The sequence below is a fragment of the Paramormyrops kingsleyae genome, chromosome 3 (assembly GCF_048594095.1).
Source record: "Paramormyrops kingsleyae isolate MSU_618 chromosome 3, PKINGS_0.4, whole genome shotgun sequence".
Lineage (NCBI taxonomy): Eukaryota > Metazoa > Chordata > Actinopteri > Osteoglossiformes > Mormyridae > Paramormyrops > Paramormyrops kingsleyae.
Window position 1 is genome coordinate 4,612,599 of NC_132799.1, and position 18,495 is coordinate 4,631,093.

The 18,495-nt window shown below is 45.8% G+C and overlaps 1 protein-coding gene and 1 long non-coding RNA gene across 3 annotated transcripts in view; one reads left to right on the top strand and one right to left on the bottom strand.

Annotated features, from left to right (window-relative positions):
* Positions 1-10,354: 10,354 nt before the first annotated feature.
* On the bottom strand, positions 10,355-13,497 carry LOC111835699 (uncharacterized). Its single transcript, XR_002836275.2, has 4 exons — positions 13,155-13,497; positions 10,994-11,490; positions 10,787-10,877; positions 10,355-10,448 (listed from the first exon to the last, which is right to left on the bottom strand). It is a non-coding gene; the product is annotated as an uncharacterized lncRNA (long non-coding RNA).
* Positions 13,498-13,590: 93 nt separating this feature from the next.
* slc8a1b (solute carrier family 8 member 1b) overlaps positions 13,591-18,495 on the top strand; it is a 94,614-nt gene continuing 89,709 nt past the window's right edge. The window contains exons 1-2 of one of the 2 annotated variants that reach the window (XM_023796269.2): positions 13,591-14,029; positions 15,397-17,258. In XM_023796269.2, the coding sequence (XP_023652037.2) occupies positions 15,436-17,258 (1,823 nt within the window). In that variant the 5' untranslated portion in view covers positions 13,591-14,029; positions 15,397-15,435. The remainder of the gene's footprint in view (positions 14,030-15,396; positions 17,259-18,495) is intronic. The other variant, XM_023796268.2, reaches the window with a different exon arrangement.

Consider the following 18,495-nt stretch of genomic DNA (forward strand, 5'->3'; position numbering starts at 1 on the left):
ATACGGGAGAACATTTTAAAACAAATTTGAGGAAGCACTTCTTTACACAGCGTGTAGTTAGAGTATGGAATAGTCTTCCTGCTGGTGTAGCGGAAGCTAAAACCCTGGGTTCCTTTAAATCAGAGCTAGATAATATTTTAACAACTCTGAGCTATTAGTTAAGTTCTCCCCAAACGAGCTTGATGGGCCGAATGGCCCCCTCTCGTTTGTAAATTTCTTATGGTCTTATGTTCATAGTCAGGCCATTTACTTTCCCCCAAGCCTCTTTTGTCAGCTGTTACATCACAAGCATTTAGGCACACCAGTTAAAAGCTGTTGTGGATGCAGGTGAATCAGGCACCTCCAAGGACCGTGAATGATGGAGGGAGTGGGTTTAAGGGAGCGCCGATGCCGGGATCAGCCATGGGCGGCTGTGAGTGTCGCTCCACAGACACGTGCTGGCCAGCTGTCCAAATCATGGATCCTGAAGTTTTGACAAATAGCCAAAAACAGGGGTTGCAGCCAACCTATGGCCACCGGTTCATGGGTCAGGGCAGCAGCGGCGTGTGGGAGATGCCACATTGACATGGCGAAGGTGCCGTTGGCAGAATGCTCAGTGCATCTCATGACCTTAATGGCATTAACGTGCCAGGCTTGTTTTGTCATGCTAACAGGGCCAATATTCTCAGATTGGTGGCCCTCCAACTTTGGCATCATAATCCCCAGCCTTTGGCACAGGTACCATTCACGGCACATTTCCTTGATCATCGCCCTCTGTGTACATATCAGCCCCCCGCGGCATGTGAAACCCTCCGCCCTCATCATCCGTAGTTCTGGATGCAACGGGAACAGCCCCATTGCTGGACGGCAGCGCTCCAGGGTCCTGTGAAGACAGGCGGACTCTTTTTTGGAGACCTGCCCAACTCCACAGAGCTGTTTGCAATATTTTGATGGTATCTGAGCCTTCCTCCACTTCCCATTGACAGGGTCTATAAATCAGAGACCTCCCCATTTATTAAAGCACTTTCCAGCATCATTTCAAGCTGCAACTTTGAAAGACAACCAATGTAATAAAATAGCATAGTGTAACAAAATAGCATTTGAGGGGTTTATCCTCTTTGAAAAGGCTTTCCTCCCCCTAATTCGGCCCGCTGTGTATGACAGGAAGTATCCGCTCCCACTCCAAGTCCTGCTGCCGTTCACCTTCTCATGCAAATCCTTGCTCCCGCTTGCCTGACAGATGCATCAGTTCTTTCTTTCAGATACGCCATCGAAACATGTTGTGTTGACACTTTGCAGAAATGCGGCTCCTTCTCTCTCCGCCCCCTCGATGACTGCTTCTGATTTGAATGGCGGTCATGTGATCTCCGGCCGCCATGTTTTTCATTCAGAGGTCTCCGGGAATTGTAATGAATTGAGAGAAAAATGTGCAGGAGAGCAGGATCCCATTGAGTAACTTTATGATGAGGTAGAGAGGAGGAATGAATTGCTCTGCTAAGAATATAGGTATGACATGAATAGGAATCAACTTATTTCTGCACGTTTTATCCATCGCTGCACACACCGGGGTAACACAAAAACATGACCCGTGAATTCACTGAGGTAAAGAAAAGTTTCTACCGTGTTTGGTGTTCATGCTTTAACCTTGTGACTCTGCAGCATGTCCTCCTCGGTGCCACGAGGCCCCCTGGGTGCTGGAGGCTTCCTCTGCTGTAACGACTTGCAAAGACAGCCTGCCCGACACCCTCCATGTTCCCGGTCCCAGCTGTGCGGGTCAGCAGAATTTGCTGATTCTGGGATTTCTTCGCTCTTCTACAACTCATCTCCAGGCTCAGAATGGCGGTGGCAGCCTCAACTGGGGGCCTAAGTGACCCTGACCTCTGTTCTGGCTGCTGAATTTTACATTTAAATTCCAAAATGACTAGAAAGACCAGTCCGGATGATTTGAAAATGCAGTTCCTCTCAACAGTTAAGTAGCTGGATCACTGGCTACCCAAAGGTTATGGGATCTCAACCTACTCTTTGGCCACTGGAATTTCCCTGTAAAGTTCAATTACCATATGGGGCTGTATTTCATTGCCCAAACTGATTATTCTTCAAGGTATGCTAATCACTCTGATATACTAAAACGCTAACAATAACCTTAGGCCGTGTCCTCTTTTTTTCGAAACGTATCATTAAAAAGTCAAATTTTTCAGGTTCACCAGCTGGAGACCAACTGGAGCACTGGGGTGTAAGGTTTATGAACAGAGACTAAAAGTATATCCACAGGAGAACCAATGAAAAGGAAACATCTTCAATAATTTAACTGTCTGGGCGGATTTCAGCTGACCTTTAACGCAGGGCGGGGATGCAGAGAACTCGAAAATGGCACTTTTTTAATGAATTGCAGCCAGTGCATTGGACCATTTATGCTTGTATGATGCTCCCTCAGGGAATTGGAAGAGAAGGAATAAAGAGAGAGAGAGAGAGAGAGAGAGAGAGAGAGCACCAAATGCTGACCAGGTGTGAGTCTCAATTGGAGAGGGGCTTAGCGAAACTCAGGCCTGCAGGGAAGAGGTCCGGGCACGTGGGGTGACTTACAGTACTTACTGAAGCACCCCCATCAGGCCGGTTATGTGTGTCACCACAACCGCGGGACGACTCGTCAGTGACAGACGGCCAGGAGGTTCACAGCCCGGTCGGGGAGCCCAGGGCTCTTGCAGATATAGGACCTTGAAAACAGCCTCAGGATGGGTAAGACAGTGGTGAATCGCGGCTTCATGCACCACGCCTGGGATGGGGCCGCGGCTTTTACATCTGCCAGAGACAGCCAGCCAGCTGGACTCTGTGGGCAACAGGAAACCCACACAGAGCAGCCCCCCCCCCCAACTGCCACCCAGCCAACCGAGAGTAACGCCTAATAGGAACAGATTGATACAGTGAGGAAAGAAGACAGAGGCTCGCAATTCAGGAAGATAGCATGATAGCTGCACAGATAAAGGTCCATTTTAAATCCCACGAGTGGCCCTGCTGTTGGAGGCTTTTAAGCTGAATCACTTGAGTAAAACATATGTGAATAGCCATGTCAGGGGCGAGGAGGAGGCAGGCTGACCTTGTGTGACTTTGGGAAGCCGCTGGCTGACCCCCACCAGACCCGCAGGGAGGAGACAGGAAGGATCCATGCATGCCGCACTCCGGATGGGTCTGGAGGCACAGGGGCCCCCATTTTCCATATAAATAAGATGGATTGTGCCCCACAGTGTAGGGGGGGGGGGCATTTCTTACCTCCTTAGACAGCATATTTGAGGGCAAGCTATCGTCTTCGAAATGGGCGATTAGTCAGAAGAGGACAGGAATGTTTCCACTGGAAGTCCAGGTGATGTCATACTGACTCTGATGTAATTCACTGACATGCATTAAACAAAATTAATCGGAGGAGTTTAGATTTTGGCACTTGCAACACTAAAACAAAAAAATTTTAAACTGTACATTTTTAAATGAAGGAACCCCCTCCCGCTGTTGATATTAATGAGAACTTTGGACAAAAATGTGCAGCGTGATTTCAGGTCAAAGTTCTTTCCGCTAGATCTCGCTCTTTAACTCACATTAGCCTCTAGAAGATAGTCTAACAACAACTCTGAGGTTTAATCGTGTCTGTTTGCTCAGGCTGCAGACGGCCGGCGGAGCCGATCGGCCTGTGTTTGCTTAAGCAGTCCATCTAAACACTGCATAATGAGCGCGCACAGAGCACATCAATGCGGCTGTTATGACAATGTGAGTGTGACCTGTGAGAATACGAAGCAGAATGTGGACTCGATAAATCCGTGGGTCTGATCTCGGCCGTACGGGCCGGGCCGCCATGGCGGAGCGGGGAACACGGGCGCCCCGATTCCCCTCGGCCCCAACCCTGGTCTCCATAACCGGGCTGGATCCTGTCAGGCAGCACAGAGCATTCGGTGAGTCAAAGGGAGGGGTGTTGGGGTGGGCCGTGTGGATGATAAATTACGGGAACGCCGAGCAGGAAGTGGGAATGACGGAGCCGGGCCTGGTGTCCTTCAGGGAGGTGAGAACACGCCGCAGTAATGCCAGCGGCTGCTGCTGGAGGTCGTTACTGCGTGTGGCGACCGCAGTAATGCAGTAATGCTGCGAAATGTGCTGGTAAAGTGACAGGCTGGGCTCCCTTTCTCATGAGTTATCTGCTTTTATTTGGCTTTCTGTCTCCATCTTCAGAATGGTGTCTCGCCAAGCTGGACAGCACTACTAGGTAAGCCAGTAAGATGGAGACCACACAAAGGTGTGTGTGTGTGTGTGTGTGTGTACACGTGCACTTTATAGTGTTGCAATATGACACTGGGAGGCCTCACAGCTCGGAAGTGTGTCTTTGGTCACATGACGTGAGCCATACATGCTCACGCTCCCGGACATGTGACACAGGGGGGGAACCTGGTCCCTCTCCTGAATGACGACCTTCAAAAGTCCTCAGCAGCCGCCCCCCCCCCCATCAGATAATGAAGCCACAGTTGCACCCCCCCCCCCTTGATGATGACCAGCCCCTGCATAAAAGCACCAGTATTCTTCTGCCGTACTAATATTAAGGAATATTAAATGCACGTTAACGGCCTTGAAAAATCCAAAAAAAAGTATCTGCAACTCGAGCCGTTTGTGCTTCTGTCAGCAGATGCAGGTACCAGACTGTATATATAGGTTTATGCCCCAGAGAAGGAGGTTGTCCTAGTGAAGCACAGCCTATAGTAATGTAGACCCCCCCCCCCCACTCTCCACGAGGACACAGCTTTAGGTATTTTGCACAGTTCCATGAATTATCCTCCCCGAGAGATCAGGCAGACCGACCACGGTTATGGAGCAGGTCGTAAACTTCAGGTGAAGTGCGCTTCCGAAGATGTCATCGATCCGCCCACCTCACAGCTTGACCCATTTCTCAGGATGCACGGGGGTAATTGAAAAGCATCAGCTTCCTCCAGCAACAGAACACTATGTATGTAAAACTGAAGCACACTTTCTGACTGGAGATTTCATTGAAATGTTTCTCGAGGGCAGTCCTAACATCCTTTGCTAAAGCAACCACGTAGGTTGTAACACAGACGGAAGGCCAGCTGGAATCTCTGAATTGCCCATTGTTGAGTGGTTGTACCCTGCAATGGAGAGACCTTGCACACTGTCCTTCCTGTGATTGGTTGCCCATGACCTTGTCCTGGATATATTGCTAGAAGATTGATGGATGGATGAATATATCACCCCATAAGCTCTCAAATTAAAACCCCCTCAATGTTAGCCTCAATGTCGCCCAGAAACGTATAAACCGTAGGAAACTCACTAAACTCCTACAGTATAAGTTCCATGTGAGGTTGCTGGGGACAGAAAAACTTTTGCAGTTGATGTCCTTGCAGACATTATGTTATTGTACTTGGTACTTAATCTACTGCTTCATAAACAGTCGGCTGTACAAAGCTCGTGGGAATTTTACTTACACAAAAATATTCTGAGGCCAAAGTGGAAAATGGTTAGTTCAGGCCAATCAGATGTATTGGTCCTGCCTCCTCTAGTTCTTCGGACCTACTTCCTTTACCATCTGATTGGTTATCTTTCTGAACTAATCATTTTTCATTCTGTCCTCAGAACATTTTTGTGTAATTAAACTCCCATATGTCTATACAAAGGATTGCGGTGTTACAGCAGATTGGAGGACAGAGGTCTGCCAAAGAGTTTCACAGAGATGCCGGACAGAGCATAATTGTTTAAGAAATTCATTTAGTCACAAAGTTAAAAAGAAAGGTGACAGAAGCGCCATTAACTGAAGAGCACAGACCAAAACCCACAAACAGCCCATAAAGCAGCAGCAGCTTCCCCCCATAACACCCCAGCTGACCTTATTTAAGCTCCTAACAAGCCAATTAGCCCAATCAGGACCAGCTGGGTTTCATTAATTGAAGAGCCTGTGGGTGTGGGGAATGGTGATCAGTTACCATGGAAACAGCCCCATACCTTTGCTCTACTTACTGATGGATTTCTATTAAAAATTTAAGCTATTGAAGACAATGATTAAGATCACTGATAAATGTAAACAACGCCATGTGATTGATATTATATTTCAGTATTTCTAAACAATTGAAACCAGATTCAGTAAAGGTAACTTTGGTTAATAGTTTTGAGTGCTTCCTATTTAACCTTTGCTGTTTCTTTAATAAATTATATTCTAATTGTAATCACTGCATGATTATAATGGAAACACAAGTGTTTCATTTGGAGAGCCATAGACCAGATACATCCTTATTTAGCCTTAAAATATGACGATCTTGTAATCTAGAGCAGCAACGATGTTGTGCATACGATTCATGTGAACGGTTCATGCGGACACTGGGGCAACATAGCTGTTAAAATCCCAAATATGTCACCCCCCCCCCCCCCCCCCACCAGGATAATATGTAAATAAAGTTTTTCAAACCCTTGACCCCCTCGAAATCCATTTGAACGCCCCACTGGTTGTGATGTGTATGTTATGCTGCCTTTTTTTGGTTCACAAAGGCTCACAAGTTACAGAATATTCTGGTGCTTCAGCATTTGAGCGTGGGCAGTCGATATGTGATGTGGCCCGGACACTGCATGGTGGTGCTCACTTAGTCACACATACGGTCACTTTAGGCACCACGATTCGCTTAAGTTGCATGTTTTTGTACAGTGGAAGGAGACCAGAGGATCCCCTGAAAAGCCACGCCCACACGGGGTGAACGTGCAAACTCCACACATACACGAAACTGCGTAGTGCCGCCATACCGCCTCACCATACAGCCTGCGGCGTGCACAATGTGCCACGTTAATATCGCCTCGGCATTTCACGCACATGCACTTGTCACATTGGACCACAATAGTCTGTTGGGATGAGACCATCACCAGTTGCACTAAACCATTTTTAGTCAGTCATAGACAGCAAAATTTTGCAAGCTTTGCAATTTTAATGACGGTTCCACTTCAACATTATCTGGCATATGTTAAAAAAAATAAATGTCTAAAGTCTACCGCCGCTGATTTTGCATGAGCTCTGCATACACTCTCCGGGAGAGTCATAATCCTGCTAGGTCTTGCTGTTGGACTCACTCACAGACCATGTGGTGCATTTGTGAGAAATTAAACAAAAATGAGAGAAATGGAGAAAATCGAACAAGAACTGGTCACAGAAAGTCTTCCACTGTACAGAAATATTTTGTATTCATAGAGACGATATTGAGCAAAAGCAAATGACTTGTCAGCACTGTTTTGTGCCTTTTGACGCAACTCATGGCAACACCCCCAACTTATCGGACAGTCTCCTTCGGTGGTTAATAAGTTCTTTTTGACTATATAGTTAACTTTCAACTCCTAAGTATCGCAAAAACTTCAAATATCACAAATATGCACTTTTTCCAATATCATTCAGTCCCACTCAAAACAATCAATACTTTCAGAAATAATAATCAATATTATATGGTTTTATGTACCATATTATGTAAGATGTTGCGATGGGGGAATGATTATTTGAACATACATGAATCGTAGGAAGTAAATTAAGCAAAATTATTTAAGTCAAAGTGATGACACAGACAGGCTAGGGCACTCTGAGCGGCTAAATGGCTACCCTCGCGTCACTGGGCGAGTCCATCAAACCCCAACGTCTTCTTTTAAGTCTTGCCGTGGTGATATTTAAGTTCTGCTCTGCAATGCTGACAGACGGACTGCATTTCCTTTCACTTTTAACATGAAGTGCTTCCACACAACTGATGGTTCCAGTCTTCATTTGGACCCTCATCCACTGTGCGGCATCTTCTTCCACCATTTTGCCAAGGAATCAAATTGAGTAATGGAATTTACTGGTGTGATCGTGGTGGCTCTACCTGCATCTAAAGAGGATGAGTGACGGACGAGTGCAGGTCCAGTCTGCCGTGGTGTCGTCACTAACCAGTGTGAGGCTGCCAATCACAGCCCTACTAATGAAGGTTCAGCATATGTCCCTCTGACTCTCGCTCCCTATAACAATCGCGGAAATTCCCTCCACTCCAGCAATATTATGCTAAATATCATTCAACACAGATTTTGAACAAGAGTGATGACAGTTAAAGCACAGTTAAAGTTAGAGAACAGAGAGGAAAGATGACACTATGGCCAAATGTGAAGAAAAACAACAGTTATGACTACAGGAGCCATAGCTAACTTTAGTTTTCATGCTGAAGACATAGAGGTTATGGATACTGTATATCTTACCTCCGTGGAACAATAGATACTGTATATCTTACCTCCGTGGAACAATTGGCAACAAAGAATCTAACAGTCACTGGCACTTTTCAGCTTCAGCGAAAGGTGCTAGATAAAAATCTTTGAAAATACAGATGTATTTCTAGAATAAAGATAAGGCTTCTTCAGAAGATGGTATTTCCTGTGATTCTCTATTGATGTGACAACTGGACCAGTAGGATGACTATTGACACCTTTGTTCTTTGGCGCTGGTGGTGAATTGTAAGAAAACCACAGGCCTCAAGGAGGACGAGTATGTGGATTTTCCATAAAACCAAGTCCAAACTTTCACCTGATGCACAAATGACTGGAGTGAAATTGTCATATTTCGGCCACATTATGATAAAACCCAGCAAACTGGACCATAAAACTAGGAAAAACTAAAGGAAGAAGAGGTACAAAATGACTTGCAACAAGATGCATGGAAGCCTATGGACCTGGAAAGAAGACAGAATGTTCTACAGCACTGTTTCCCAATCCGGTTCTCAGGAAGAGCAAAAATGCGGACCGGCTGTGGGTCCCCAGAACCCCCGAGGATTGGGAAACTCTTCTCTGGAGGAATGCTGTCCATATGGTCAGCAGAAGTTGCCATCAGCTCGAAGGCACCCAATAACGATGATAACTCAGGATAGAAAAAAATGCAGCCCTTCTTCAGAAGGGAGTGAAACCAGCTCCTCTGCTCATACCACCGTGAACTTCAAACCTCCTGACACTGTGGGCAATGAAACCAGCAGATGTGTCTCATGTTGCTCTGTGGTCAACTATGACTCCGTCAGATGGTATCAGGTGAATGAGCCACAAAGCGCTCAGCGGTGATGTGAGGCTCCTTCTGTTCAGCAAGGGCGTGTTTCAGCCCCTAAGCTTGAAGCGTCACAGGTGAATCATAACCACAACGTGGGTTTCACACATCTGTACATCATTTAACGTGCAGCTGTTACCGGCAAATAGAGCTCAGCCTCTTTTTTTTTTATCTCGTTTCTCATTATTTTATGACATTTTTGCCTGTCCGCTATCTCCTTCATTTTTTATTATTTACACTCTGTTGTACCAGCACCTTGACCAACCTGAAGGTCACCGTGTTTACCAAAAGACTGGCCGTGAATATGCATGCCTCGTGAAGTTCAGCCGTCTGGCTGGAAAGCAGGGTGATCAAGGCAGGGAAGCCATCCACATATTTGTTAATGAGTCATCATTGCCACTGGGACTGCCTGTCAGTCCTTATTACCGACTGTTTGAGGTGCTCTCCACACAAGGCGAGCTGCTTAACAGTCTGTGATGTTTCAGCCCATTTCAGAATGTTAGGTTCAGCTTGATGATTGACGTTTGGGAGACTGTTACCTTTAATGTTCTACTGCACAGTACTATTAATGCCCTGATCTAAAATGGCAGTGTTGTAAATAAGGTCATGACCTTGAGAACCATCTCTAGGGCGTTAGTGTGTAGGAACACTGTACCAAATGCCCGTGGGGGTGTGCAAAATGTGTCTCGCTGGCCTGCTGACCCTGCTGTTTGGAGATGAGTGACACACAATCCCTCCATAATGACATCACCTGCTTGGTTAGCATGCCCCTCGCTTGCTGCGGTTATATAGTTGCATAACACTCTTCAGGTGGCAGGCATGGAGGCCCTAAGTAAATTTGTCCAGTACCTGCTTTTTGTCGCTAACCCTGCGTGCCGTGGCTGTTTTACAAGTCCTTCACGCTTAAAAATGCCTCAGGATAAAATGGCTAATAAATAAGAGCTAGGTTATATAATGCAAATTAAAATCGTTTTAAAAAATGCATACCAGCATACAAAACGACCCCATATATCTCCGGCCTGATAGCAGGCTTTATTAAACAACCATCATTTATACATTTCTGCACAGAGGGCCGTTTCACTGCCGGCCACGTGCAGATCCACGTGATGCACGGGATTTGGGAAGAAGGGATGGGAGCATCTTTTGGGAGAGGGATTTACGGAAAGGCAAGGAGGCTTAGGGTTAGGACAAAACACAGCCATTTCCAATTTGGCACAGAAAACTGTCAAGGGCTTGAGAATATAGGCTGGAACCTGGGAAAGGCTACGACTGAGATTCGACTTTGGTCGTTGAGGTACAAACAAAAGTTTATTCCGTTTTATTCATGATTTGTTACAGGTTGCTCAATTTGCTCTTCACTTGCTCCTCCTCAGGACATCCACATCCTCCCCTGTCTCTCACTTTCCTGTGCAAAAAGAAGAAAGGTATCGAAAAGTTTGCAGGCTGTTTGTAATCGTATCACAAGTCTAGGGACAGCAGATGGAATGTAGGTTATACGTAATTCTGGGATAGGTGGCAATGTGTTTATTGTGCCTGATAAATGAAAATATGTAGTTTGTTTTGTGCTCATGGTCTGCATTTTATAAATTGTAGAAAGGAGGAAGTAAATGTGACTTTATTTTTGAGTTTTGGGTTATGAATGCTGAACATTAATGAGATAACACCAGCACTTCCTCGTTGTTCTGCACAGGCTTGCAGAAGGTCACTTTCCTCAGAGCAATTTGCGTGACAACGGTTTCTCACCATGGCTGGTGAGAAAAATCCAGAGTCATCGTTTCCATTGGAAAGTCATTCCATAGCCAGTTCCACGCTGAATGGGCACATTCTGGCACACCTAGGAGAGACGACAGACAGCCTTTCTCAGACACAGCGTAGGTGCTCAGCAGGGTGAACATCCAAAGCAATTTATTTAACTGCCTAATGTTCTTTTTTTTCCTCAAGGCAACTTACATTTGTTTTGTGAAATATTCAGCTGTATGTTTTCCTGGTGAAAGTCAGGTTCAATACTTTTCTTGAGATGACTGCAGCAGGGGATCTGAGGGTTTTGATCCTCCTGTTTCCAGGTTACAAAGTGGTGTCCTCCTGCTTTCTGGACCAAAACAATACTGGACCAGACTGACTAATCCAAATGAATTACTTGTAGTACAGTGATGCGTTTCCAGTTTGCAGAAGTCGCAGCGTCAGTCCTGAATACTGTAATTTAACCAGTTACCATGAGAATTTTGCACCGGAGCAAAAGCAAAACGCAAAAGAACCGGCTAAATTCTGGCCCAGGTGTCCATCGCCGTTCCAGTGGGATCTTCAGTCTCATCGAGTTTCATCATTAAGTAAATGACTTTGTATCTTGGGTGAAAGACTTCACAAAGCTCCTTCTTATCATTTTTATAAACTCATTCCTGCTGTTGCTTGTCTGTAGTAGGGCTATTGATCAAATTCCCATTTCATAGCTGTAAAACAGAGAAAATGTAGTTGCTGTGAGACAAATAGCAGTACTTGATCGATACAACTCAATCTGCTGCCCATTCATACGATGTACCGTGGATATTATACCATTACGCCACCTGGGATTTTGCACTTCAGTGGGGGGGGGCAGGTTTTCCCAAAAGACATGTTAATGAAGGTCAATTACAGTGCCCCTACTGGTGATGTCTCATTACTGCTTGCAAAACAGTCACATTTCCTACACCGCTTGGCCAAAGCAAGGTTGATCAGGTCAAGGCAGGGAAAGGTCTTTGTGAGCCTAATGTTGATAAAAGTGAGTAATTTTTATCACTTCATCTGTTTTTGCCAGACATGCTTACATTTTTTCCCCCACTGTAGCTGAAAGCTCAATGCCCACATGATGCACAGCACACTGTAACTTAAGTATTTCTGAGTTTTCCATTTAAGAGACTTCTCATGATGCAGTGAAATACAAAGCCACGATAACCTGCACCTCCTCACTCCGCTTGCTGTGCTGTTGATCTTCATGATATATAACCTGATTTAGTTGGCCAGGTTCTTGCGTTGTTTTATTTTGTTGTCAGGGCTGATTTAGTCACCGAAGATAGTAGGCTGTGGTCACGCTGAATGCAAATATGTTAGTTAAGTTTGTATTTGAGAGTGATCTGTGTTTTCAGCAGTACCTGTCGCATAGCATTTATATGAATTATTGTGACGATTCCTTATTGCTTCGCAGAGACTTAGCATTATTTTATATGTGGGTCATCGTAATTTAAGTGACAGGAATATAGTAGATCTTATACTGTATGTCTTGCTAATTCGAACGTTAGATTATGCAACTAAACACGGGTGCTTATATTAGATACTTCAGTCAGACGCAGTTAAATCATACAACCACGACAAATAGTTAAATTGCCATCAAAAAGCAGTTTCTAGGCGGCATAGGAAACTACTCTATGTAGTATTGTGTAGGCAATATTAACACAGTCAATTAAGTGGACGTAGTAATGCTGTAAGGTTTATAAGCATATTTACTAAATCTGTCAACGGATGTTCTTTAAATCGACAAACTGTATATTTCGCCGTCGATGTTAATCATACTGTGCATGTTAAAAGAAAATAAATGCACATTAAGCTCGTCAGCGTTTACTCGTATCATTGTCCTTAGCATCGCAATATTTGTACGGACTGCGTCCTCCTGTGTGTCCGTTATCAACGTGTATTTGTAAAACTTAAGTTGAAACCATGTGAATTATGTAAATATTTGGAAGAAGTCTAATGAGTTTAGTGCTTCTGTGCAGTTTAATGCAGTTTATACGTGCAATAGGACTGCAGCCTTCTGTGCTCGATCGTGCTTTTAGAAATATTACTAAAACGAAACCGATTCTGTACTAAGGATACGAAAGACTATATGCCCAGTATTTATCCTAAACCATCTGCATTACTATAGATACATCAAATCACATGGTTAAAGCAAAAAAATCGATTACTGAAGCTTGTCTAAACTACAAGTATTGTGTGTTACCAAATGCATCTGTTTTTCCACATTCAGAATAATCAGTGCGTCACCATTCATAAAAACACTACGTATCAGGTGTAGACTGCTAATATTAAAACTGGCTGGGCGCAATCGGAAGCCTGCATTTGTGTCATTTAGGAAAACATTTACCTGACACAGAAACGTGTTCACTTTTTAACCTGAGACAAACGCACAACGCCCCGCACGATCTTGGTGTCAACACGGTTTCATTTAAACATCATCGTGGTAAATGAGCGCACGCACTCACACTTGCATGTAAGAAGTTGCTTCAAGGGACAATTTTTTAAAACTTTCCCAGCAATTGCTGCATCTTATCCTAGCAAAATTCACACACGTGGTGCTACATATGCGAGTGTAAATGCTTTACGTGCAATGTTCAATATGCAACATCTTAGCACGATGAAGCGTTGGAAACCATATAGTTAAAGAGAAGAACGCGGAACGGCAATGTGGGAGGGTCTGGACACCAATGAGGCCAGCAAATGGCCGTGATACTCAGCAAGCGTGATCTTTCTCCCCGTTCTCAGTGAGGCTACGAAACCGGCGGAAATCGGAAAATATTCGAGCAGTCGACAGCTGGGTGAGGGGTGGGGGGAGAGAGGGAAGGAGAGAGCGAGTTGGTCACAACTCCGCTTCACGGGCAGCGCCGCAGAGCCCGGCGCCTCAGTCTCTCTTTTGCCTCCGACTAGCTCGGCAGCCCGCTCCCTCTGGCCGCTCAGAAAATAAAGAATGAGGAAGAGTTGCAATTGCACCCTTTTGTACTCGGAACTGCAGATCCGCTGATAACATCACTTATCTGATTATTCCGACCATACCGGTTTAAAAAAAGCGCGTGTGCATAGGAATCTCGGAGGCTTCCGCAGCTCTTCCTGCTTTCGTATAAAAACCAAAACGAATGCAAGCGGTGGTGCCACTTACGCCTGCCGCTACTGCCACCGCTACCAGTGCAACGGCTGCATCCACTACTGACACCATCCTCTGCCGTGTGTGATTTCGGAGGAAAGGTACGGTGCTGCATTGATTTTTTTTTGTCCCATGGAGTGATTAGTAATTCAGAAACATCAAATCGAGCTGAATGGCGCGTAGAATAAGTTGTGTTAACGTACTATAATAGGGATTGTTTGTAGACAATTTGTAGCAGAATTGTGATTACTGTATATGGCTTAATTGTATGTGTATTAAGTGCATTTGGATATATGTGTGGTGATCTATGAGTGTTGTAGCTCCGGACAGTTGTATTGAGGATAACTGGAAAGCCAGTGTCAGATTCCGTAATTATCTGCTGTTTTCTATTGAATGGAGCCCCATCTCATTGTTAACGGGGCTGTTATAACGGTATCTCTGCGTGCCTATATTAACATTTTCATTTATTCACGCGCAGCTAAACGCTAGTTATTTCCGTTATTCTCTAACGCAGTTTTGGGCCAGGATAAGTTGCGATGTATTTTTTCATCTAAACACTTCATATTTTCACACCCAAAGTCGTTTGAGAAGAAATGAAGTTAATGTGTAGGAGATTACGCACTGTTGTTTCGGACGATTTGCGTGCCTTTGAAAACTGGCTTCACTTTACGATTGATGCGCAATTTTCACTTTGCAAAGTATGCTATTAGATTTAACAATACTTTGTTAAAACATAACCCCTGGATGATAGCGGGTGTTTGACTTAAAGGAGTATGTGCATTTAGATGGAAGGGGGTTATCCGAACAGTCAGAATTCCAGGCTATGCCGATATATCAATTCTTAATATTTTTAGTGAAGTGAATATCGAAAGGTAGGGTATTGGCAATAAGAGCTGTGCTTAAAAATCCATAGCACTGCATACAGATGATTGCTGTATACACAATTTAGCGTCAATGTGGAAATATAGCGTATCTCTGCAAGCACTTCACCAGGGCTGAATGCGCATGGTTTGCGCTGTAGTACAGTACCAGCTGCCTGTATTAGTGCATTGTGTCTGTCTGGTGCCACTGGAACCTCGAGGAGTTTTGGCCCCTCATAGCAATTTGTCGTCTTGCGATCGCCCTTTGTATTTGCTGTAATGCCAGAATGAATGTATTCTAGCATCTCTGCTCTAGCGGGAATACTTTCAGGTCGCCGTCGGATCACCGCAGGTCGTTAGAAATGAACAGCGCTGCTTCTAAATTTAATGCACATACATTACAGAGCTGCGTTTGTTTTGGATGTTTTATGCAAAGTGTCCCAGAAATACGTGTTTTTATTCAGTTCGCTTCTTATCTCCATGCTTTAAGCTGGCTAGAGGTAATTTAGTACTGGCTCTTAATGCTCATTTACGGGTAAAATTAAGCTTTTAAATATCATATTCTAGATAACCGTCTCACAGTGACCCATTCCTTTCTTTTTTCACAGGCGTGGGAATAGCTGGACAGTAGAATTCTTGTTGGCATCATGGAACGGTCACAGATGTCATTCTTTCTGTCCTTTGGTTTTAAGCTTGCCATTGTACTGGCAGTCTTGTTCTTAAAACTTCCACATGCCGCTTCAGAGAACCCAGAACAGACCCCGGATCCAGAAATGCATCCGACTATGAACAACTCCTCCAGCTGCACTGGAACCTATGAGTGTGCACCTGGCGTGCTGCTGCCGGTGTGGGAGCCCCAGAATCCATCTTTTGGGGACAAAGTGGCGAGGGCTACGGTCTATTTTGTGGCCTTGGTTTACATGTTCCTGGGAGTTTCAATCATTGCCGACCGCTTCATGGCATCCATTGAGGTCATCACATCACAGGAGAAGGAGATAACCATCAAGAAGCCCAATGGCGAGACGACAACAACCACCGTGCGGATATGGAATGAGACCGTGTCCAATCTCACTCTGATGGCCCTTGGTTCCTCAGCCCCCGAAATCCTGTTGTCTGTCATTGAAGTGTGTGGACACAACTTCAACGCCGGAGACCTTGGCCCCAGCACTATTGTAGGCAGCGCTGCTTTCAACATGTTTGTCATCATTGGCCTCTGCGTCTATGTCGTCCCCGAAGGAGAACATCGGAAGGTCAAGCATCTCAGGGTCTTCTTCATGACAGCCTCCTGGAGCATCTTTGCCTACATCTGGCTTTACTTGATTTTGGCCGTCATCTCTCCAGGCGTGGTTCAGGTGTGGGAGGGGTTGCTGACTCTGTTTTTTTTCCCCCTGTGTGTCATGTTTGCATGGATTGCAGACCGCCGCCTTCTGTTCTACAAGTATGTGTACAAACGCTACAGAGCTGGGAAGCAACGTGGGATGATCATAGAGACCGAAGGTGACCGGCCGCTTCCATCAAAGGTCGACATCGAGATGGACGGCAAGATGCTGAACTCTCACGCCGTGGACTTTCTGGATGGAACCCTGGGTCTGGACTTGGATGACAAAGACCTGGATGAGGAGGAAACCAGGAGAGATATGGCTAAAATTCTCAAGGAGCTGAAGCAGAAGCACCCTGATAAGGAAGTAGAGCAACTAATTGAGCTGGCTAACTACCAGGTCCTGAGCCAACAACAGAAAAGCAGAGCCTTCTATCGCTGTCAGGCTACGAGGCTCATGACCGGGGCGGGGAACATTCTGAAGAAGCACGCTGCCGACCAGGCCAGGAAGGCTGTCAGCCTGCACGAGGTGCGCCCCGAAGTGGCGGACAATGACCCAGTCTCCAAAATCTTCTTCGATCCGGGCTCGTACCAGTGCTTGGAGAACTGCGGTACCGTGGCTGTGAACGTCCTAAGGCGTGGTGGCGACTTAGGCAAGACGATTTCGGTGGACTTCAGGACTGAGGATGGCACTGCCAATGCTGGGTCCGATTATGAGTTCACAGAGGGTGTCGTGGTCTTCAAGCCTGGAGAGACACAGAAGGAGATCCGGGTGGGCATCATTGATGACGACATTTTTGAGGAGGACGAAAACTTCTTGATCCACCTGAGCAACGTGAAGGTGGTGTTGGAGGGCAACGAAGATGAGAACCAGGAAGCCAATCATGTGGAGACCGTGGCCTGCTTGGGGATGCCTTCCACTGCCACCGTGACCATCTTTGATGACGACCACGCTGGCATCTTCACCTTTGACGATCCAGTGACACATGTGAGCGAAAGCGTTGGCATTATGGAAGTGAAAGTGCTTCGCACCTCAGGGGCAAGGGGCGTGGTTGTTGTCCCATACAAGACCATCGAAGGTACAGCAAAGGGGGGAGGGGAGGACTTTGAAGATTGCCATGGAGTTCTGGAGTTCCAGAATGACGAAATATTGTAAGTTCTGCTTTTTCGATTCTGCCCTTGATCACTGTTTCTCTGTATCGTTTTCCCGTCATTTCGTGTTTATCCCACACTGACTGCACACTGGGTTTATGGCAACTTCTGTTTTTGTCCTGTAAATTGGAGTAATACAGACATTAGAAATGGCACAAACATGCAAAAAACAGTCCTTCTCCCTAGCTAACCAGTGTCCGACCATTCAGTGTGCCGTCAGTTATCATCCTGGATGTCCCCTGTTTGCATTTGATTATTTTATGAATGCTTCTGACACAGTATAGCCACATTGCAGTGGACTTGCGAGCCACGACGAGATGTCATCAACTTCATCTTCCTCCCCTCGACTTTTCTCTCTCCTTCCTCTCCTGATTCATTGCCACTATCCTCTGGGCTTTGCTTCTACCATAGAGGTGTCCATTGCATCTTCGTGGAAGTGTGACTTGGCCTCGTTTCACACTGTAGCCTCCTCAGTTGGGCAGCAATGCTTGTGTGCGTGGAAAAAAAAGCCCAAAATGCTGATGGAGATGGGATGTAAAGTGGAGTAAACCGGTAAAGGAAGTTAATCTCTGTGTGAGTAGTGATTCTGATCATGGCATGAGAAAAGTGAAAGTTCTGTTTGAGGATTTGAATCTTTTTAGCCTACTGCGGGGTGTTCAATTTAGTCTCCCAGTCCACAATGTCGTAATTTTTTATCTTAGCTAGAACGCGACCCCCGCCCCCGGGTGAGTTAAGGCATGAGCCGCATTTCCATCCACCTGACGACTTTTTTTATTACACCAAATAAGCCCATATAGTATGTCAGCAATCAGTTGTTTGGGGGCTGCCACAAGGCCGGCCCAGGATGTGGTGTTGAGACGACCGCCGTGTGAGGTTCTGCAGTCCCTTAATGGATTTGTGGATAAGTCACGGTGAAAGTCCCTTCGCGGCACACTGCTCTGGCAGCATCCTGCTTCTGCGGCAATGGGGGCTGTGGCTGCTAGACCTCGTCTCAGGTGCGGACTAACTGGCACGGTCCTGCGGATGTGCTGTCAGAAATGAAGAAAGGAGTGCAGGACAGCAGGTTTTAATAGCCATTAAGCGCTGGGGGGGGGGGGGGGGGTTGCAGTGATGCATTGAGCTGGGGAGCATCGGGTCAATGCAGTGGGAGGCTTTTCTCCCACCCGGAGAGTGATGGAGATGTGCCAACGCTGCCAGAACACCACAGCGCCTTTCTATGATTTAGCCGGGTCTTGAA